This window comes from Filicampus tigris, chromosome 14, assembly GCF_054856515.1.
Source record: "Filicampus tigris isolate MCC_2025a chromosome 14, RoL_Ftig_1.0, whole genome shotgun sequence".
Lineage (NCBI taxonomy): Eukaryota > Metazoa > Chordata > Actinopteri > Syngnathiformes > Syngnathidae > Filicampus > Filicampus tigris.
The window spans coordinates 6,004,557-6,028,182 of NC_141230.1; the positions used below are offsets into that span (position 1 = coordinate 6,004,557).

Consider the following 23,626-nt stretch of genomic DNA (forward strand, 5'->3'; position numbering starts at 1 on the left):
ATTTGCAAAGTAATTATTGAACTGATTAACTATCTCTTCCATTGTTTTTTTATTGTTATCACTTTCACTGAAATATTAGTAGTAGAACGTCTCTTTCGAGGTACCTGTACTCATTCCATCCATCCATCCATCCATCCATCCATCATCCGAACCGCTTATCCTCAGCAGGGTCGCGGGCATACCTATGGACAATTTAGGGTGAACGATCAACCTATCATGCATGTTTTTGGAATGTGTGGAGTAAACCAGAGTACCTGGAGAAAACCCACACAGGCGCAGGAAGAATATGCAAACTCCACACAGGAAGGTCGGGGCTGGATTGGAACCCACAACATCTGCACTGTGAGGTGGAATTGCTAACCAGTAATCGGCCATGCCACCCGTACCTTTATTCACTCTAATATAATCTATTTTTTTAAATATTATTTTTTATCATTTTCTAGACTTATACTAGAGCATTTTTTTACATATTCGCATAATACTTACTAATTAACCTTTATGCTTCTTGTATTTAAATTCTGCTTCCTTAGTTCTGTGTTTGACAATTCGTTGTATAAACTGTTTTTTTTTCAAGCATTTTTAAACCTTTCATGATCCATGGATTGTATTTGTTTTTATTATTTTTGCTGACTTCCAGAACTGGACAATTTTGGATCCCAGTCAAATCAAATTGGATCCCAGTCATTTGCAATCAGGTTGTCTTTTAGTGTATTTATAGCCTCCTCTGTCATAACATGCCTATATTGTGGTCTGTTGTCTTGTTGGTATTTTTTTTTTTTTTTTTTTTTGGAATGGCAGTAATAGACTACAAACACTGGTATCAGTGATATCATTTATTAATATTCCATTTATCATGTTGTTGACTAATATGTTTGTGAAAATATTGTCATAAAACAATTAATTTACTGTAAGTAACATTTATCAAAAATTAAAAAAAACATGCCAATCACTGCTATCTTTAAATTGTATGAACAATCAATTGTGTATTCTTGAGTCTGTGGACTTATCTAATTATTATTGTTGACTCAACCCATATTGTACTGAGCAGACAGAGAGAGGACCAAACACCTGGCTATTATTCTTGATCGCCATTGCTGTTACCCATCTGTGGTGCCACCGCAAAAAAAAAAATACAAATCCAAACACATACTTCTAGAATTCGTTTTTCTGATTTTTGATTTTTTAGAGCCTTTCAGGCATTTTTTTTCTTCCCATTTTCCACCATTACATCTTCTGTGTAATTGTACCTCCCAAGTATCTGATTTAAGTGGAGGCCATCCTGAGAAAATAATTTTTTTAATGATTCAGATAGACATTCAGATAGACAGATGTCAGAATCACTGACCACAACAACTCGATTAAACACGATATCGACTCGACATTTTCATCACGGGCTTCTTTCTCACTTTCCTCATGTCTTTGACTACACTCTGGTTTGAATTGCAAAGGCTGAACAGAGGAATGTATTCCTGCTAACAGATCGCTGTGACTGCTAAAAACAACAGCGAACAAACATGTTACGTCACTACCTGATATGCACTGCGACGTAAACAACAATGGTGATATATATGCAAGTGAACTTTCTTACAGAATGTATGAAACTGGAAATTATTTTCCAAATCCTTATTTAATAGTTATGTTAGCAACAACCAAATAACTCATATAGAGCAAACATGACATTACAGTTGGAGTTCCTTTTCATATTAAAATAGACAAACAATAAAATGAGTATTACTGATGTGCAACAAATGAACGTGCGGAGGGAAGGAACAAGAACATAAAGTATAGCAAACACCCAGGTAAAAAAAACAACAACAAAAAAACAGAGCTCACGTTGCGGTATACATATCATCTCACTGCATACTCTATTTTACTGAGCAGCCAGGACAGATACATCTGGATAGCAATACGTTTCCTGTGCTGGGGCAATTATCTTTTTTTTTTCTTTTTGCCATCACTGGTACCCTTATGTAGTGGCAAAAAGCAAAACACACGGGAAGGTAATCTCAAAGATGCTCACTGAGTTGAACTAATGGCTGATGACAGTTTTTCACATTTTTGTGCAACGATTGATGTATATTTTTCTGCCAGTACGCCTTCCGTTTCACCCTCCAATTAGCTAATAGGACAGTTCAATTCAAGAGAAGTCAAGGGAGCACCTCTTTAAAAACAGATTTAGGATTTACAGTATTTTTCATGGACTCCAAATTGGGCGATGACTTCATATGCCACGAGAGCATCTCAGTTCTGCTTTGATTGCGGTTGCAAGCGCGCGGCAAAGAAGGCCTTATAGGGAAGTCCACATTGGAGGTATTTCACCTTAATCCAGGAATTTGGCCATCGGCAGTGCTAATGGAAAACAGAGCAGAGGAATGACCATAACATTGGCTGACAACCGTTGCACTGTTTTCATTTTCTTTCTGCCATAACAAGACAACATCACAGTCCTTTCAGGGCTTTGGCGAATGGATGCTATATCAACTTAAGACTAAGGAGGAGATTTGTTAAAAATAGCAACCAGCTTTGTTATGTCATATGAAGGCAATCCATGAAAGAAAATCGGTTTAATATTTTACTGTACCAAGCCATGAAATGATTTACCTCTGCAGTAAGAGTAAGCTAACTGTCACCTTGGGTCCTGTTTGCAATAATGTTGAAAAGGTCGGTATATGATCTCTTGTGCCATAAATCCTTCAAAATCTTAATACTTATAGGTAATCGAAAGAAAATGTTTAAAAGAAATTGACATGGCAATAGTTTGCTGATACAGTTGGTAACTGTCAATAAGATTTTTTAAGAGGTTCGTCAAAATCAGTGGAATTTTTAAAAACTTAATTTTACAAAATACAACAATCATCAGTTGTGATATGGTTATTCATCTAACATGATACTCAAGCTTTTTTGGCCATTTGCTTCTATCATTCTATATCATTTGTTTTTATATATGGGAAGACTGACTATGAGTGACCATTGGTGTATACAGGAACTAATGAGAGTTTAAAGAACGTTGTGACTTATAATGTTAATACCGATGCCATCGTGTGTCAGATAGCATTCCAAAATCCAATTTCTTGTTTTGTGGTTAAGTTCCTCCAAGGAAGAACATTGGTTAAACGTTCTCGTTCAAATCAGACAGGATTTTGCTTTCATATTGGATAGTAATTATCAGAGCCGGGCATACCCCTTATATGACGCCCTTGTCCGCCTATCCGTCTATGACGTTTGCCCATTTTGTAGACTTAGATTTTGGAGACTTAAAAAAATAGTCGGACTAAGCATAGTCGGAAGCCCATTTTTTCCCATCTATGTAATCGTCTATTTTGTAATCGCTGATGTCGTCTAACCAGACATGTCACTGTAGGCTCAGGCAACTTAGCAGCATATGTATGAAAGAGGCTTTTTAGAATACTGACTTAGGTAATACCTTGACCAATATGGACAAATCCATTTATGTTGTTTAACAAAAAAATAAGATAATTCATATTCACAATCGTTGTGAAATTAACGGCAGTGATTTTTACATTACACCGTTTTTGAAGGCTCACGCAGTCCATGCTAACTTGTGCATCTGCTTGTAGTCCAATGCAGTCTTTCTGTGTTTAAGTTGACACAGCTGGTGGGCAGGATGTCAGCTTCAGGCCTGTGTCTCTGTTTGTAATTCCCCCCTCCAAGAACAGCCTTCCTGCGCTATAAATAGCCTGTGTGTATGTATGTGTGTCTGCGCGCGAGTCAGTGTGCATGTTTTATCGTTTCCACGTGCAGCCATGTGTTTGCAGTGCATGTTGCTGGCATCACATAACAAGGTTGAAAGTGTCAGAGATTGTCGAGGACAGGACCTCGTATTCTTGCCATCGTGGAAGTTTTCCGTCTTGCCGTCTGTTTTCAGCTTAACAACCGTCAACCCCTTCCAACATGGAAGCCACTAATAAATGCTTGTGGGGCTGTCTTGAGGATGTGATGATCACTTTTGACTGGAGGAAAAAAATTTGTTAAGTGTTTTAGTTAGCCGAAGAAGCTGATGATGTTTTTATTGTTCCTCCAAAAAACGTTGTTTGTATCCAGTACTGGGAATAAACTGTACACCTCCCCTATTTTTACAAGATTGCTAAACAATGTTTTTCCACTAGCAGAAGCAGGTACGACCATGTCGTATTTCTAGGGTTTGTAAACGCTGTTGGTTTTGATAGCAAGAAAGACAAAAATGCAGTGTCTGTTGTGGTATTATTATACTCCACAGTCTCCACATATCAGCACTTAGTCCTTTGTTTCCATCCATACATCCATTTTCTCTACCACTTGCTGTCATTCAGGTTGCAGGTGACCAGGAGTCTGTGGGCATGGTCACCTGGTGTTTTCCCCCCGTTTCCCCTTGAATAAAATTGCTTCCACGGTTGTGGAAAAAAAATTAAGGGAGACCCTTGTTTTCTGTTGTGTGTTAGTGTCTCCAATGAATGCATTCAATGCTATAATTTGTGGAGTTTTCTGTTGTACAATTTTGAAATAGCGGCGAGTAGAGCCAAGTTGACCTAGGACTTTTTAAATTTTTTTATTTAAGTAAGTCACTTTCAATGGAAAGTAAAACGTAGGAAACTGACAGTCCTTTTGAGTCATTGCAGATTTACTTAAAGACAAAATCAACTCAAACATATTTTTTTCAAGAATATGTTCTATGCAGGCTCACTAGGTAAAACAAGGCCTTCTGATAAATATTACACTCAGCAGTGCAAAGTGTCATGGTCTATGAAGTTCACAATACTGTGTTCGGCTGAAGCGGGCCGACGGAAATGCTGAAAATATTTGCTGGGATGACGATGGGACTTTTTATTGGTTAGAACATAGTTTTGTTCATGTGAGCAATAATCTGTTTAATTTCTGTTTAATTTCGTTGTGTGGGTGTGTGTATGGTTTCTGTAGAACACGGAATACAAATAGAAATAAAATAAACAGGAGCAGTTGCATGTAAATGTCCCTACACAAAAAATTTAACGGCACTAATAAACTAACCACCACAGGGTGCTGGAACTGCATAAATGGAAAACAACATGGGCTTTTAAACAGATTTGTTGCTATTAATAATGTAACATGATGACGACGATATCGTCTCAAATTTAATATCGCAATATCATGATATTGCCAATATTGTGATATCCCTAGTATGTATGGGATGTAGCAAAAAGGTGGGTAGCAATTTTGTTTTGTTAACTAAATGATAGCATTTAGTAAATACCGTATCCCTTTGCATGCGAAGTATGTTCTTGTCTGGGACATCTCTACAGCATAAAACTCTCTCCAAACCGCCATTCATGCTCATGCCAGCGCTGCCGTACACTTACGACCCAGAAGTGGAAGTCTTTCGTTCTCCTCCTAAAATCACATTGCATTATTTTACAATAATTATTGTGATATAATTACATATGCAAAATAACACAATAAAAACTGAAAACATATTGCATTATTACACAAAAGTTTTCTATAAAATGCAATTGTATTGCGTTATAAAACAATCTTAAATATCAGAGCTGCGCATCGTCGATCCGTCTAGAACTTCTGGGCAATATTTCCGGCCGACCCACGTGTTCCCAGTCCATCCCTCGTCGGCAACAGCTAATCAGCATCGAGAATATAATTTTCACGTCATACGCAGGCGCTGCACAAGCAGACACGCTGCCAAATAAAGACAAATATCAAATAAAAACAACTGACACACGGAGACGCACAGCGTGGTGATCGGTGAAATAAAAACAAGATGGGGCACATCATTGCATCTGTGGGACCGAAAGGTATACAACACTGTTTTATTTTTTATTTTTTATTTTTTACTTGTTTGGCTGCGTGTTAGGAGTGGACCGGGCGGGTCTGAAATATAGACGGGAACTCATAGATGGACTAAAGCACAGACGAATGCCCAGCTCGGTTAAATATTCTCGTGATGTCCCCAGGCGGGCTCCGTAGTCTAAATGCTATCTTGACTACCTTGGTCTTGAACTTAAACAGTTGTAAACAAATCAATCCACTCACGATACTACCAGTCGGTAAGCGGATGTGAATAGGAAATTAACCAGCTAATGAGCTGTAGATAATGTTTATGAATTATAATTATGTTTTTAGCCTCTCTCCCATGGCGTCATGCACATTTTTGTTTGGTGTGTTTTGGGCGGGTTTGATGGACTAATGAAATGTAAGGACGGATGCGCTTTAAAAGGACTAGGACGGGCAGGGACAGACGGCAATTATTTTCATGAATAGGAACGGAGGGACGATGCCGGGTGCCCAGATCACAGACAGAGGATCAACCGGCAAAATAGTGTAAAGTGCCCATCGCTGTATCAGACAAACCTACACGAAGGCAACGTTTCAGTTGTTGTGGAATCAATGTGTGACTCACATAAACGCACATAAACAACACAAACGCAGGAACTTTGCTTCCGTTATTTGGGGATGGATCTGTCGCTTGAGAAAAACGCATCTGACTCCAAATTGGGCTCAAAACAAGCTTTATTCACACAATGTATGTTCAGTGCTACTACATAAATTGAAACATAGCCCTTTAAATACATTTTGTATCAGTTTTTTGCAAGATGCAGTTTAAACAGATTTGCACCACATGGGAACATTAAAACAGTTTTTTATTTGTGCTTTTTTTTTTTCTTTCCCCTCCCTTCCTGCAGACGAGCATAAAGGAAGGATTGTTGCTGAAACAGACCAGCTCCTTCCAGAGGTGGAAGAAGCGTTACTTCAAGCTGAGAGGCCGAACACTTTACTACGCCAAAGACGCCAAGGTAATGTGCACTTGAATTACCGGTAGTAAAATGTAAAAATATTAACCAATAGAAAAGGAAAATACTAGTAGGTTGTCTATTTTATATTACATTCCATTTTCAGGAAACAACAACAGGAAAAGATGAATTAATTTATATTATTGTAAAATATATTTTTTAGTACTCGCATTACCTTACAGACTCACAATCATTAACAGCGTTTTCCACATCTTTTCTTTCCACATACTATCTTTATTTTTTCAATAAATAACTTTCAAAAGTCTGTTTAGTTTGCTACTAGTCGCACCTTTGCTTTAAAAAAAAAATCTCCTATAATGTTATTTTTAGATTAACACCCACCTTCTGCTCCTGCCTGACACATTGCTGTATATTCAGAAGTTCCACATTTGGAAATTCCAATTTTAAGTACAACATTGTGGATCATAGACTGTATCAATAAATTAGTTTTATTATTTGTATCTGTTTCAAGGGGGAAAAAATCATTACCATACCGCTAACCTTCACCAGTAGAAGCATGAATGTTCTAACCTTTATTGCAAAAAAAATTCAAAATTTTCAAATCTTGAAATTAAATAGTTACACACCACTTTATTTACGTTCCGTTTTCCAATTTGAGGTATTTATATTGAGGTATAAGATTAATTACTGTATTTATATTGACAGATTATGTATATTAGTTACATTCCCTTACTTTTAGGTGCATATGATTGATCAAGTCATTTATTAATTAGCCCGTAATCACAGAAAACTCTCAAAGGCAGAGTTAACAAATATTAACAACATGTCCTGATCTTAACCCCCAAGAAGGCAAGGAAAAACCTCACCTCATCAAGTATATTTTTGTTCTTGTAGTTTTTGATATATTAAATATATCTAGTTTTATTATTATGGGCATGTATTTAAATTCATTTGTATGTATTTGTTTTTAATAAACCAGACCTAGATGAGAGGAGGGTAATGCATGGATGGATGTTTGATTATTTTAGATAATTTCCATGTATTTTAATCAATTGATATATATATTTTATTTATTTTAGTTGTAATTACATTATTTTACATGTATTTATTTGCCATTTTTAAATCTTGAATGTATTAATTTGTGTATATACAGTATAATACTACAATATTAATTTAGAAGGATTATTCTTATATAAATTGCATAACTGTTTGGGAATAGAACATCACATCACAATATTCTTATTTTCTCCTCATTCTTTTTTTACTTTTACATTCCCTTCACGACTTCCCGGTCCATGTACATGCATGTGCGTGTGCTAGTCCGGCAGCGCGTTGGGCCGCTGGCAAGAGCGAGCGCTGCGCCGGGCGTCCCGGAGCCGCATATGCTGGCGAGCTCTGTCAGTGTGCTGGACTGGCGCGCGGCACTCACCCCCACCTCTGGGTGCCAGCGGATCTGAGGAGGGCCTAGTGAGAATTCGGGTCAGCACAGTACAGCCTTAAGCCCATCGCCTGTAGAGATGCACTCGCACCGTATGGTGATACCATGGGGTCCAGTTTGCGTAATCATTGTTTAAATGTGTTTCCATATGACATTAATGCATCCCTATTGTGTGAAGACCCAATTAGAGCCCGGCTGATACATCGGATATTTACTTAACGTAGGTCAACATTTAGCCGCAATCATCCTAAAAGTAAAGCACTATATTTTCTTATAATTGGACTATTTTCCAGCACCATTTTGTGCATGCATAAAAACACAATCATTCTGCCCTACATCTTTGTCACTCCTTCACTTTACACAGGTCAAGTAGGAAATTCAATGCAAAGCACTCTATTTAAACAAAAACCCATAAACAAACAAACAAACAAACAAACAGACAAAAAAAGGCAACATTTAATACAACCAATTACATCTAATACGTGGCAAGTAACTAAAACATATATATGGTGTATTCAATACATTCAATACAACTTTATTTACTGTATATAGCGAATTTCATAACAGCTGCAGCTGTGACATAGTCAAGTCATGTCAAATTTATTTATAAAGCCTTTAATCACAAGAAAGTCTCAAAGGGCTTCACATGCCCATAGCTGACAACATATTAACAACATCCCCTGATCTTAATTTATTTGCACTTTGCATTTAACAAAAATAGCAATAATACAACAACAGACAGTGAAAGTAATCAATTAAAACACATGTTAATGATACTAAAACGTAGTATACTGGTAAACAGCAGAAAAGTGTCAGTCTCACGTCGGGTCAAAAGCCAAAGTATAAAAATGTGTCTTCAATCTAGTTTTAAAAATGGACAGAGAGGGAGCTTACCTAACATTTAATGGAACTTCAACATGCTTTATATTTATTGCACTGGATACCCAAAATACTGCTACCAGGTCCAAAAGTCCAGTATCAGTCGTGCTCTAATTAACAGGTTTGATAGCAAAAACAAATGATCTTTGGTTAAAATAATTAAGGCTTCCATTGTTTGTGCACTATGTTGCTTGTCCGACTGTCATCTTCAGTTTTATACAATGGACTTTCGGACGTCGAACACCATGCCATTCAAACTCACTGTGAGATTGCACCAAGTGCCATTGTAGTTATTTACTTGTATCTTCATTATAGCATGGCTAAAATGACATGGTGGCCTGAGACTTTTACAAAGTCCTGTTTGTTGGTACTCGAGCGTCTGGAACGTTTTGCTTTTGTCCACTTTTCCTGTGAGCTTTCATAACAGCTTCTCTCAAGACATTTTTGTGTGCATGTGTGTTATTTGCAGAGGTGGGCATTTTACAAAATTTTGCCGGTCCGTCATTCATCATCCGTCAGCGCCCTGGGTACCCGTCCGTCATTCGTCAGTCCGTCATTTTTTCAAGCAGACCCAATCTGTGATCTTCAGTGGGTCAGTCCCTCAATCAGTCCATTCGCTAGTTCATCAGTTACCGTGTTTTCCGGACTATAAGCCGCGACTTTTTTCCCCTAGATTTTGAGCCGTGCGGCTTATAGTCCGGTGCGGCTATTCTCTAGATTTTTCTTCCACCGCTCGGGCGCTGTAACCGGAATGACAGTACAATTCAATACAAAACATTTCCCATTAACTGGATGTGACTGCAGGTGGAGGAGTTCAACAGGCGAGGGCGCCATAGACTAGGTTATTGCATTAGGTGCTGTAATGCTTTGATTCTGTTTTCCTAGAGGTCAGGGAAGTGCACATGAATGCGATTGGCTGATGTTACGTCTGTTCTGTTGTTTTCGATGTGAAATACTATTGTTGATTTAGCACGTCGTGTGTTAGATTGGCTGACTTTATTAACATAAAACAAGAAAGCTGCATATGTAGCATGTAGTGGAACAATAGATGGTGGAGTCTGGTGGACATTAGCTGACAAACTGGAGCGGCAGTCGGCAGTGAAATGAAGATAAGTACTGTTTATTTTCTCTTGGTTCTATTGTGTTTTAATCAGCAACGTTGCTGCAGTGTTAAAAGGCACTGTTAGGAAAGAATCTGCTCAGGTACATACATGTACATTTACAGTTCATAATCGTTCTGTAAATGCAGTAAATATAACAGTTTTCAACATAGATAGGTACGGCTTATATAAAGGTCCGGCTTATTTAATTTTTTTTTTTTCAAAATATTCTAAAAATAGAGTGTGTGCGGCTTATATAACAGTGCGGCTTATAGCCCGGAAAACACCGTAGTTCGTCACAAATCGGTCGATCCTTCAGTCCATGGCTACCTGCAACTATTTTAACTCCTAAAACGGTTAAAAGTTTTAATTTAAAGCTTAAAATGGTTTAACTTAACCAAAATCTAGCTCCGCACTGTGGCCAAGGGTAAATAAAATCCAATCCAAGCTTCAACTGCTGTTTATAAATGCTCTTTTTCATCTTCTTCTTCAAATTCTTCTTCTTCTTTGAATTCTTCTTGTTCTTCTTCTCCTCGTCCTTCTTGGTTCATGGGCGAATTGCAGCTCTTTGGTGCATACTGCCACCTACTCTACAGGAAGCCCAAAGTGTTTCCAAGTTTCCAAGTGTATAGTCAATGGAAGCAACCCTGCTCGTATTCAGACACATGAGACAGTCTTGAATATAAATAATTTCTCCAAGATTTAACAGAAAACCAATACTTTAAAGGTGTATATGTAAATAAATACACATACATAAACTATTAGACTAAAACAAACATTGCCAATTTGTGTTGTCATAGCAAAGTGAAGTGACGCCTTCTGGTTCCGCCTCCTTAGCCAATCACAGCCGGCCATCACAGTCCCTGCAGACATCCTATTGAAAGTAGTCTCACACTATATGGTCAATGCAGTCCTCTCTAAGAAACCACTGTGGACAAGCATACATTACAAGAGACGTGAGGTGTGTTTCCGTCAGTCGTCAACAAAACGGGTATCCGTCATTGGCGGACTGAGAGGTCTGGCGGTACTTGACCGGTTTGTGACGATTACACTGATGGACGAAAACCCAATTCTGTCAGTGCTTAGCACCTCTTTTTATTGTTTTTTTAGTTTCCCGCCTATCATAAATTGTCAGCAAAACGGCCATCCGTCAGTGACAGACTGACGGGCCATCAGTCTGACTGAATGCCCACCTCTGGTTCTTTGTGTGGAAACACAAGTTTTTTTGTGACTGGGAGTGTAAAAGGAACTGTAAAAACTAAAAGCCATAAAACTCACACAAATACACTTTTAATAAAAATGACGCAACCATGTGCTGGCCAAGAGCGTAACAGGGTGTTTGGGTTGGCACTTTTTTGGCCAACAGACACACGTACACACACATTAAGACCTCTGATGTGTGACTTGCACATTACAGCTTGGGTTGTCACATTCTCCCGGTCCTGCTCATCGTCCATTTGCTGCTCTTGATGGACACCACCTCATCATTCTCTCCCTCAACCATTCAGCCAAATACATGTTGGCGCTTGCCAACATGTCCTTCGCATTTAATACATGCATTTTGATGCAGCAACCACAAAGTAAACACACTGGATTTGTAGAAGTGCTCTTATGTGGTCACGCTCATTTCCCGTCGGATGGAACAAAGTGAGTTATCGCCTAAAAGGTCCGGATCATTTGGTCTTACTTGGAGCAATGTGAATGTATGTGGCCGTTGTTGTCTTTCTTGTCTCACTGTGTTGACAAACCAAGGGGAACTGCCTCTGGCTGCCTCCAATGAAATGTAACACCCGATGTTTTTTCGGTTATGTGGAAGGAAGCTTGGTGCACCCGCTGTACACCCACGCACACCCAGGAGAACAGTCCCAAGTCCCGTTGAAGAGTTGATCAGCAAGTCTTAGGTCTTGCTGGAAGGCATTGGTACAGCAGCCTCTTGAGGGGCAAATAAAGGCAATGAAAACCCCAAACTAAGAATCCCAATATGGTATTTGTAATATGTAAATTAAGTTAAACTGCAAAACACCCTGGGCTCCATTTTAATAGACAGAGCACGTGTGCTTGGCGAAAAAATTGGCAGATCTTAATTTTTGTGCCAGGGCAAGTCTAGTGTTAAACTAGACTAGAATAATAATTAAGATTAAGATCAGGCAGACTGCTGTGCCGTGCTGGGCGTTCCGGTAGACCGAGGAGGCTTTCTTTTGTAGGTCTCAGGCGCACCTGAACTTTTGGTGAGTGAAAGTAGACACAACTTTAGACCAGCTTGAAGCAGGTCTAAGTTATGGTTTGTGGTGTAACATCATTTTGGTGAATTTGATTGAGGCACAGGCAAACAGATTCTGCGCTCCACTGATATGTGTGTGTGGATGTCAATGAATTTCATTCATAAATATATAAAAACAGTGTGCTTCGAACCCTCTGAATCATTGTGGACTCTCCTGCACTGAATTGAAAGGGAAGTAGAGCAGCAGTTTCCATTGGCCAGGAAGCAAGTCGGCTGTGTTCACTCCCACAATGACGCAAATACCCCTTTCTAACTGCGCCTGTCTACATCCATCCATCCATTATCGATACCGCTTATCCTCACAAGGGTCACGGGGCGTACTGGAGCCTATCCCAGCTGTCTTCAGGCAGTAGGCGGGGGACACCCTGAATTGGTTGCCAACCAATCGCAGGGCACACAGAGACAAACACCCGCACTCACAATCACACCTAGGGGCAATTTAGAGAGTCCTATCAACTTACCATGCGTGTTTTTGGAACGTGGGAGGAAACTGGAGTACCGGAGAAAACCCACGCAGGCACGGGGAGAACATGCAAACTCCACACAGGGAGGCCGGGGCCTGTCTACATAAATAGCAAAATAAATGAACTCCACCCAAGCGCACAATTAAACTGCCCTTCATCTAGACTTGGGTATGAAAATAGGGCCCCAAGTGTAATTTTTCTTGTATTCAATAAACAAATAATTATTTTTACAATGTATTAAACTTCATTAAGCTAGAAACATGCAAGGCTAGAAGATAAATTGATGACATTGAAAGGATCACTCAAAAACATTTTGTCTTTGATTCGGCTTAAGGAATATGTTTTCAAGAGGTGCAATGATATATCAATTAATCGGCAAATAATTACTTAGCAAATGAATCAACAAGTATTTTGATAATCCATAAGCATTAAGAGACAATGTTTAATTTAAAATGGTCCAAAACCTCAGAATTTCACCTTCTCAACAGTAAATACAATATTCCTAAATTTCGTCAGTCCTCCATGAAAACATACTGATTATCTTATCAAAAGTAGACATTTGTTAACACATGATATGAGCACATTAACACATGAGAAAAATGATGTTCATTTTAGCCTGTTTTCTGACAAGTCTGGAGACAAAAGCAGTAACTGAATCATGAATTTGTTTTTGCATTTTCTATTTTCTATAAAAGTATTTAAAATTATTAACACATAATAAGTAGGATTTAATGATTGTAAATAGTCTGAAATCTCAAAATCAATTAACATTCTTTAAAAAAAAAAAGTACCGACTGATTCTCATGTTTTAGTTGGGACTCTTAAGTGCAGATTCACATCTTTTACGGACAACTTTGGGAAGTTGGTCTTACATTTAATTTAAAGTGGAGTTGAAAAGTCTTGAACTTGGAATTTAGCTTGTCTTAAACTGTAGGAACCCTGGTCACGTTTTGTAATAATGGGATGGATTTAAAAAAAAATATATATTTTATTTGATTCATCGTTTGGTCAAACACATAATCGACATATTCATTGATTATTAGAATAATCATTTGGCACAGGACGTCATGATTTTTTATCAAACCAGTCAGATGGACTTGATGGAGGTTTGCCATTGTAGTTTGTTTTGTTGGATAAAAGAAAACAGAAACATGCACATCTTAGATGCATGGTTTTCAACTAAAAGTTAATGGTTTTGTTTGGGATGGGTCACACAGTGAACCTCTCAAGGAGTTTTCACCAGAGTCCTTTTTTTCCCCTTGAGTCTAAAAAAAATCAGGACATTGCCTAGCCTTGGCAAGCCTTGCATTATTTGACTGTTGGACTGGATGTTGCTCAAGTCAGTTAATTTTGCTTGGAAACCACAGCGGAGACTCTTGGTTCTGCAATGCATCTATTTTTATATGCGCACATGGCACCCTTTGAGAAGGTGCTATTGCCATTAGAGGTGCCATATCGCACCTTCAAAATAGAGCCATCCATTTTTGTGTAGATTGGTTGACAATGTGCACATCTAAAATGCTTTTACTCCCATCCCATCCCAAGCCTGCCTTGCTTTACCCATGATAAGGCATTTCTCTCATCATAGTTGCCATAGTAATCCCAGTAAAAATGTTAAATTCAATGCATTGAGTAAGAAAGTAGACACTGACCCTCGTCTCCACCTTCCCTGCAGTCTCTTATCTTCGATGAGGTGGATTTGTCAGATGCCAGCGTTGCTGAGTCCAGTACCAAGAATGTCAACAACAGCTTCACGGTGAGTTCACCTTCTCAGCGCCCCACACACACTGGGTGGGAGATTAAATCCAGATTTGGGAGCTTCATCTCACACCTTCAGAATTTTCAGTACCAAAGTTAGTGTTAAAATAGGTTAGAAATTAATTCTTGTACATTATGTAGGCTGCAACTGACTGGAGTCAAGTCCAAGGTGTGCCCCGCCTCTCAACCGAAATCAAATGGTGTAAACTCCAGTTCATCCATGACCATTAGAGTTGGGCACTGAAAACTCGAATGGAACCGGTTCCATCATTCCGGTTTTCCCAGAACCGTTCAGATTTTAGAATGTCGGTGCTAAGTTTCGATTCCTAGTTAGCCGCACGGAAGAGCTACTAACAAAGTACGACCGGTTAAAAAAAAAAAATGTGTGAGCGCACGGCGTGCAGCCGCGGGCTCCTGCCACCGAAGCTGCGTAGCAATAGCACGTTAGCTCGCCCCCACTCGCGCTCAGATCCTTAGTTCGCTTCGTCCCGGCCGGCAAGCATGGACAGCGGCGGCGGCGACTCTTGGCGGGCCCTTCCCACAGATCTCCATTGCTGCAGCGGCCGCTGGGACACCGCGGTGGCAGCAGTCGGCCTTCACGGGGTCGGTGATCCTGCCCGGGCCGGCCTGGCCGGCTCATCCGGCAGACGCCTAGCCAAGAACTGATCAAGTCAAAATCGGCTAAGTACGTCTAATTGCAACATTGAGCCAACAAGTTCAACACACAAATGCACATATCTAGCTAATATTTAGTTTATATCATACGTAGCTGCAGTATATACATAGCCTGCTTTCATCAGATAGACTTTCCTTGCTTGCCCTTAAAATGCAGCGTTGTGTTTGTCATATTTATATTTTCTTTCTAAAGCAAGCCAAGGTTAGCCAATCAATTGGTGTTCAGTAGCATGCTTTCAGTAACAGCTGCATTATTGTATTGTCTTGAGCTTCTCAAAAATAAAACCTCTTGTGAAAAATAATACTAAATAATATAAAAACATTTATTGAAATAAATATACTGGTTAAAAACAGCCCTTTGAGTAATCAATGGTAAAGTTCACAAATAGTAAAAAGTTAATAAAATTGAAGAGGAGAGAAGTTCATGTGATTTGTCCAAAGATAACTTTTTTTTTGTTAAGAATCGGAATCGAGAATCATTAGGAACGGGAATTGAATCAAAGAACCAGAATCGGAACCGGAATCGTCCAAACTCAAACGATGCCCAACTCTAATGACCATGGTCCTATCCTATCCTGATGCTGCAAATCTTCGAACAGCCGCTACTTTAAACACAGTAACATATAGAAACAGAGGTTTGTAGGAATACCTGCATACAGTACAAGTTTGGTTCTTCCCTTAGTAATGATGGGTTTCATCCCAAATATGTGAAAGTGTTTCAACTAGTGGGCCTGCTGGGAACATATTCTTGAAAAAAATATGTTTAGGTTGATGTTTCTTTAAGGCTCAGGTCTGAAGTGTGCCGCCTGCCACTATTTTTTATAGGGGCAAGTCTGACTTAGTAGTACCATGTTGTGCCACCACATGTTGGAGAGCACTGAGGTCTACTGGAAGACATGAGGCGAAATTAACAATAGGAAGAACAGCCAGAGAAGGGCCCAACTGTGCCCCATTAGCAGGGTTTGACATAAACGTCTGCTAACCACCAAATGCAGAGGAATTTCAAGTGTGGTGTGTAAACGCAGCACTCCCTTTTGCCCCTTTTGCCGTTCAGATCAAATTACAGGCAGTCCTCATATGCGACGTACGCGACCTACGACGTTTCGGGTTTACGATGCCCGTGCCTCCTCCTCCATTTTGTCCCCAGCACCATAATGACTATATTTACATGCAGTCAAAATTCTGGTTAAAATCAAAATACAGATTTCTGAAACATTATGAATATCCCGTTTACATGATTGAGCGGACAGAGTTGCTCCGGCATTTGAATAAGCCACTGTGTACGGCGACACACAGCGTCATGACTCAAATGGACATCATTTCCGCTTGTTACTTTCAACTGTCAATAAAACACTTGATATTTATGTCATTCACTTCACAGTGGTGATCTGTGGTCACTGTGCCCAACTATACATCACCCAAACATGGAGGTCTGTTTGCATTTCCTTATACCCGTACCTTGTGGACTTCGGTCTTCTGCATGGACTCCAACGAGTCTATTTCTTCTTCATCCGTGTCAAAGACAGTGCGACTTTCCTGCACTGACTTTAAAGGGAATGAGAGATGCCGTTTTCATTGGCCGGTTAGCAAACTGGGTTGTGTTCACTCCCACAAAGGTGCACACGCCCCTTTCTAACCACACCAGCCTACGAAAATACCCCAAAAAAGAAAATGCCACCCATGCTCAGTTAAACTGTGCTTTCTCCTAGAATTGCACTGGGTACGAAAATAGGGCTGCTTAACTGAATTTTGGGGTGTTCTGGACAAACCCAGAAAATTACAGTGAACATGCAGAATGTCTTTTTAAATGTTTTCGTACACAGCAACATTTTTATAATTTTCAAAGGCTGTTAGTCATATGCACATATTTGAAGGTGAACACATTTTGGGCGTTTAAGTAAGAATTGAACAGCCTTGGTACAGTTCTACTCTTGACTAAAGAAAATTAGATGCTGTATAAAGTGTTTTAATTAAACTAAAGGCATTTCTTGATATTTTAAATAATATCTTCTGTAGAGAAAAACTCAGCATCTTGAAAATTTTCCTTCCATATTTTTGTACCCAAAGCCTAACTAAATGACCGATTACTCAACACCAGACCTGGGCATCGAGTTCCCGTCTGCATATTTAAACGACCCATGAGGTCCTTGTCGGTCCGAGTCAGCCAAACGGCCTTGAGAACGGACTTACCCTGTACCATTTCACACGCAGGTGCCAGGTCCTTGACACATGGCAGAGTGAGGAAAAAATACAAAATAAAACAGTGTTGTGTACCTTGCGGTCCCACAGACACAATGACATGTGCCCCATATTGTTTTTATTTCACCGATCACCACGCTGTGCATGTGTGTGTGTCTGTTGTTTTTGTTTGATATGTTTTCTTTGTTTGGTGGCGTGTCTGCTCGTGCGGCGCCGGCGTGTGACGCGAAGATTACGTTCTTCACGTCACACACTGTCACCGATGAGGGGCCTACTGGGACCACGTGGCTCTTTTAAAGTCTGTGACAGTTAGGCGATGCCCTGCTCTGCTCAACACGATATTTGTTCAGTATGATGAATGTCATCGATTTCAACTTCATGATGCAGATGGTTCTTTAGGGTTGGTAAGATAAATATTCATACTCTAGAAGAGCTTGAATATTTCCGGCATATTTTTAGATGACATTTTGATTATTTTTGGCATCTTCACTTGGGGAAACACAGCTGACATTTCCTGGAAGCAAACACTGTGTGTGATGTAACAAACCTGAAATATCAGCATGGAGGACCAAAAAAATGTTGGCTTCTAAAAATGGCTTCACTCATCCCGGGTGATGCTATATTAAGAAAGGAAGAGTGGAGTAAGGGGGGGTTGTCGTGAGGAGAACAGTGCCCAGAGGAGAGCGTGCTGCTATTTTTAACTTCATACTCCTTGAAATGCCTGCATGGGAATGACCTGTCGTCAGCTGTATCCGTAAATGAGATTAACTGTAGCTGCGACACGTGTGAGTGTTTTTTCAAATGTGTGTGCGCAGCAGGCTTAATAAAAATGCCTGCGTGCCAAAGAGTATGGAGATGGACGCTGAGCATCAGGGTCTCATTAAGAAGGGTGGGAGTTGAAGTGAGTGGCAGGGGTGGGGGCAATGTTGATGGTAATGATAAAGGAGCAAGCCCAAAATAGAACAGAAAGCAATTTCCAGTCTGAGGACATAAAATGTGATCGGTGGGGGCTACGACTGAGGGAGAACTGGCAAAGGCGCGGTGAGGGAAAGACGAAGAGTGGGGGAAATCCTGCAGTGATGCTCGGTGGCTGCCTGCATTGTGGAAGGCAACGCGGCGTGCCGAGCAGGGGTCGAATACACGTGCATCGAGAGTCACGCTAGCCGACAGGCAGGGGCGGCGGTGGGTGCTAGACTTCATTACGAGAAGAGTTGAACAGAGTGGGCCGAGAAAGATTTTCTGTTTGTAGGCCGTCCATCCGTCCATCGTTCCTGAATGACGAGGGCCGGCGCCCGCTGTGCAGGTGGGTGCTGCCTGAATCCATGTGATGGCTGTAAGGTGCCATGAAGATGTCGAGGCTGAAGCGCATGTGTGCTGCATGTGTTGCTGCTGCATAGTCAGAGCTACATTTTTAACCAAGGCATTAGTGGAATGTTTATTCCCTTGAGACTTTCGAATGGAGGGCATTAAAGGGGAAGTCATCCCAAACGTTTTTTTCCAGAATATGTTCTATGCAGGCCCACTAGTTGAAACAAGGCATTCTGAATAATATTGCGTTTGTGGAATAAGAGTTAATCCACACGTTTTTAGCCATCTCAGGGGGCGGCCATTTTGTCACTTCTATCGACTGAAAATGACATCACAGTTGCTCAGGGCTCAGGTAACAACAAATCACAGCTCACCTGTTTTCTGCAGTTGAGTCATGATTGGTTGTTTTCTGAGACCTGAGCAACTGTGATGCCACTTTTAGTCGACAGAAGTGACAAAATGGCTGCCCCTGAGATGGCTAAAAACGGGTGGATTTTGCTGCTTAACTCATATTCCACAAACAATATTAATCAGAATGCCGTGTTCCAACTCGTGGGCCTGCATAGAACATATTCTTGAAAAAAATGTTTGGGGTTCAATGCTCGCTATAAGCTGCGCGCGTGAGCAATTGCAGGCTGCTCTCACCCTCTCAGCGCACACGGTGACGCTGTCGCGCACCACACACACACACACACACACAATGAAATATTCAATTTTGATATTAAGGTGTATTCAATCATATGTTCTATGTTGATATATAGGTGGTATGAATGTTTTGTAATGTACCTACATCATGTAACTTGTTATGATCGCATGTTTTGCACAGGCATGATACTGGTTTGGCCGCCGTGTGCTGGTGTGCTCAGACACATGGAAAATTAGAGGGAACATTGTTTGGGTTTAACAACATGGTGATTTGCACAACTGACTTCACTGCAGCATGCAGGAGTCAATAACTAATGAATGACTTGTGAACTGCAAGTACTCTTGATTTCGTATAAACGAAATATTGGCTGTGCGGACCATGCTTGTGCGACAAAAGGACACATCATTGCTCTTTAGGCTTAGGGTTAGACCCAAAGTCGCTCATTTCACAGATGGCTGCCGGACCTGTGAGAGGGAGTGCTGCGCCCTGTGGGAGTGATCAATCCTGATCAATCATAGCAGCTTCTTTCATCCCTTCAAATGCGCTGTGCTAGTTGCGCACTTGAGTCTGGACATGGCCAAAGCATATCTGCGCTGTGAAGTAGGCACTTGGAGACATGACACATTGCTTATTCGTCTTTCTGCACATTCTGCTCAATCATATAGTATAAGTACAAGTAATGTAAACTTCTGTCTGTCCATTTACCTACACACACAATGTATACATTGATCTGTTTATTCACATACATAACATACATACAGTACATGCATTTTCTGTACTGCTTATCTAGAGCATATCCCAGCTGTCTTCGGCAATCGGCTGGGTACACTCTGGATTGGTCGCCAATGGGCACATATTTATAGACAAACAAAGACGACCATTCACACTCACACTCACACCTAAAAACAATTTAGAGTCTTCAGTTACGCTAACATGCATGCTATTAGATTGTGAATAGATGGAGGAAACTCACACTATCACGGGGTCAACATGCAAACTTTACACAGGAAGGCCGGGGCTCGAATTCAAACTTCAGACACCGGCCAGTTTCCTTCAGCAACACAGTCACATTTCCTTTGAGCAAGGCAAAAAAAAAAAAAAAATATATATATATATATATATATATATATATATATATATATATATATATATATATATATATATATATATATATATATATATATATATATATATATGGAATCGCTCCATGATATACTGTACATGATATTCCAAAATTTAAGAGGATTCTAGTCGCTATATATGTAAATGAGCGCCCAATGAACAGCCATAGAGAAAGAGGATGAGGTGTGAATACTTGATGAAGCAGCGTTGCTGCGGCGCAGAGACGAAGCACCTTGCAGTCCATGTGAGAAGGAGGGCTCAAGCCCCCTCCCAACCCTCCAAACCTGAATCCCCATCACAAACTCGGCATGGAAGATCCGCCTCCTCTCGCCGACTCACTCGTTCTGATTGGATCAGCTTGGGCTGCTCCCGTCACGCTCTTGAAATCACTGAAATGCACCTTAAGGCTTGTGCACGTGCATCACTGTTGTGTAGTTTCTCGCCGTCGAGAGTAATGAGGCTTCTCATCACATTCTCACACAGACACAAACACGCATACACACACGCACACATGCACACACACAGTCGTGAAGGTCAGTCATCAAGGGAGGTTCTCCACGTTTGAGGGATGCCTGCAGCCAATTTGGGAAACGGCTGTTCTTGTTTTCCCCGGCAACCAATCACCGGCGCTTAAACCCAACACCAGCAGGGACAAGAGGACACATACACACACATTCAATGACATAACACATGCCTTTGCCTAACAGTAAGCATCACAACAGAACACGATATGTATGGGGACAGGGAATAAAAAGTGACGAAAATGTAGAGTTGAATGTAGAGTCCTCCTTTTGCAACTACAGTAGCTTTTGTGAAGAATTTCTCAAAGATTTTTGAGTGTGTGGCTATTTTGTTCTTTCATCCAGTAGAGCAGGGGCGTCAAACTCATTTTTGTCGAGGCCATGTAGTTAATGGTTTCCTTCATAGGGCCGTTATGACTGTGAATCCAAATAAATACAGTTTATGATCACCTCATATGAAATACTGTATACTGTACACAACAAATTGATGTATCACTACTTTTGAAATCAGAGGCCAGTAAAAACTGTCCAAATAGTATTACCGTATTTTCCGGACTATAAGTCCCTTTATATAAGCCTTGGCCACTCTATTAAAAAAAATATATATATGAAAAAAACATATATAAGCCGCACCTATCTACAGTGGTACCTCTACTTATGAAATTAATTGGTTCTGGAAGAAATTTCTTAAGTAGAACATTTTGTAAGCAGAGACGCGTTTTCCATGTAAGTGCCCTAATCCGTTTCAAGCCCCCCAACATTCAGACATAAATGTTTTATATAGCATAAAAAAGCATCAAAACATGTAACAAATACATGTTACAATTAGATTATTGCACAATAAATGAGAGTTGTGCATAATGTAAAAAAATAAGATTGGAGTAAATAATAAAAATGATGGTGGTTTACTTTTTAATTGCTGCCCTCATCACTTTTTGCCCTCTTTGGCTCATGTTCTCTCTCAGAAGTGGTTTTGCCTGGCGTTTTGTAAAGAACTGATTTAATAACATGGTGACTGTCGATACATTACGGTCATATTCTTTGGCGGGATCAACCAAACTCAGCACCTTTTCATACTTTTCTATTATCTCTTGCTTTGTTTGTATAGACAAAAAAAAAAAAATCTCCTTTTTTCTTTTCCTCGTTTCTAATTCACGTAAAACTATCGGAACACCTCATGGCCCGAGGGGCGAATGACGAGGACGCTGTATAGACATATCTATCACATATATATCTATCTACCTGTTTATCTACACGCATAGACACACACGGTAGAGTGCCTCTTAGCCAATGGGATGCCAGGAAGATTCTAGGTAATAGCCAATGGCAGAGCAGCCATGAGTATGTTGCGTTCAGTAAACTCTGGAGCTGCGAGTAGCAGCCCATACTGTATTTTTACCTTTCGTATCCTGAAATTTCTTTCGTAACAAGAGGCAATATGTTCCTGTTGAGGCGTTTCGTAACTTGAAAATTTCGTATGAGGAGACGTTCGTAAGTAGAGGTACCACTGTATGTTGAAAAATTTTATATTTACTCCGTTTGCAGAACGATTTTGAACTGTACAGTAAATGTAGATATATGTACCTGAAAATATTCTTTCCTAACCGTGCCTTTTATCACGGCAACAACTTTGCTGACTAAAACAGAACATTACCAAGAGAAAATAAGCAGTACTTATCTTCATTTCACTGCCCGCTGCCTCTTCAGTTGTCAGTTAACGTCCACTTTTTATTGCTGCACTTCCGCATACCACCTAATTCATAACTTAGTGCATAGCGCCCTCGCCTGTTGAACTCCTCCACCTGCAGTCACATCCTGTTAATGGCAAATGTATTGTATTGTATTGTAATTCCTGTTAGACCGCCCCTAGCGGTGGAAGACAAATCCACAGACTAGCTGCATCTTTATATAAGACACATGGTTCAAAACCTAGGAAAAAAGTAGCGGCTTATAGTCCGGAAAATATGGTGCCGTATTTCATTTATTCATTTATTTCCAAATCTGGCCCCAGGGCCTTGATTTTGAAATCTGTGCAGTAGAGGATTTGTGGCGTTTGAAGTCACTGGCACTCATGTATCAATATTTCAATCTATACTTAATGTTCTTAATACAGAGAAAAGAAGGGTTCAACTTCTATAGAAAACGAATGTATTAAAAACATTTCCCTGAGGAACTCCACTCCAAATTGTGTCTGACTGATTGTTATTTTGGATAGTCGTTAATATTTGTCAAAACTGTGGGCATGTGAAGCCCTTTGAGACGTTTCTGTGATTAATAGCTATTTAAATGAATTTGACTTGACTTGACTCGTGTTGGACCATGCAAAATCATGAATGCCACATATGCACTTTAAATATGTGGACAAACCAATTCAGACACCTGCTCATTATAGCTTCAGGACAGGAGAGAATGAGGTATGGTGAAGATGTTTCTGCGGAAATGTTTGCACATTCATCCAGACTAATGCAAATTCATCCAGACTAATATTTCGACCATAA

General features: G+C 40.1%; 1 protein-coding gene across 7 annotated transcripts in view; it reads left to right on the forward strand.

Annotated features, from left to right (window-relative positions):
- dgkh (diacylglycerol kinase, eta) overlaps positions 1-23,626 on the forward strand; it is an 81,301-nt gene that overhangs the window by 12,654 nt on the left and 45,021 nt on the right. For 2 of the 7 annotated variants that reach the window (XM_086051470.1, XM_086051473.1), the window contains exons 3-4: positions 6,669-6,779; positions 14,575-14,655. In XM_086051470.1, the coding sequence (XP_085907596.1) occupies positions 6,669-6,779; positions 14,575-14,655 (192 nt within the window). Of the gene's footprint in view, positions 1-2,568; positions 2,662-5,638; positions 5,781-5,943; positions 6,033-6,668; positions 6,780-8,057; positions 8,217-14,574; positions 14,656-23,626 lie in introns of those variants that run through there. The other 5 variants (XM_086051478.1, XM_086051472.1, XM_086051474.1 and 2 more) reach the window with 5 other exon arrangements.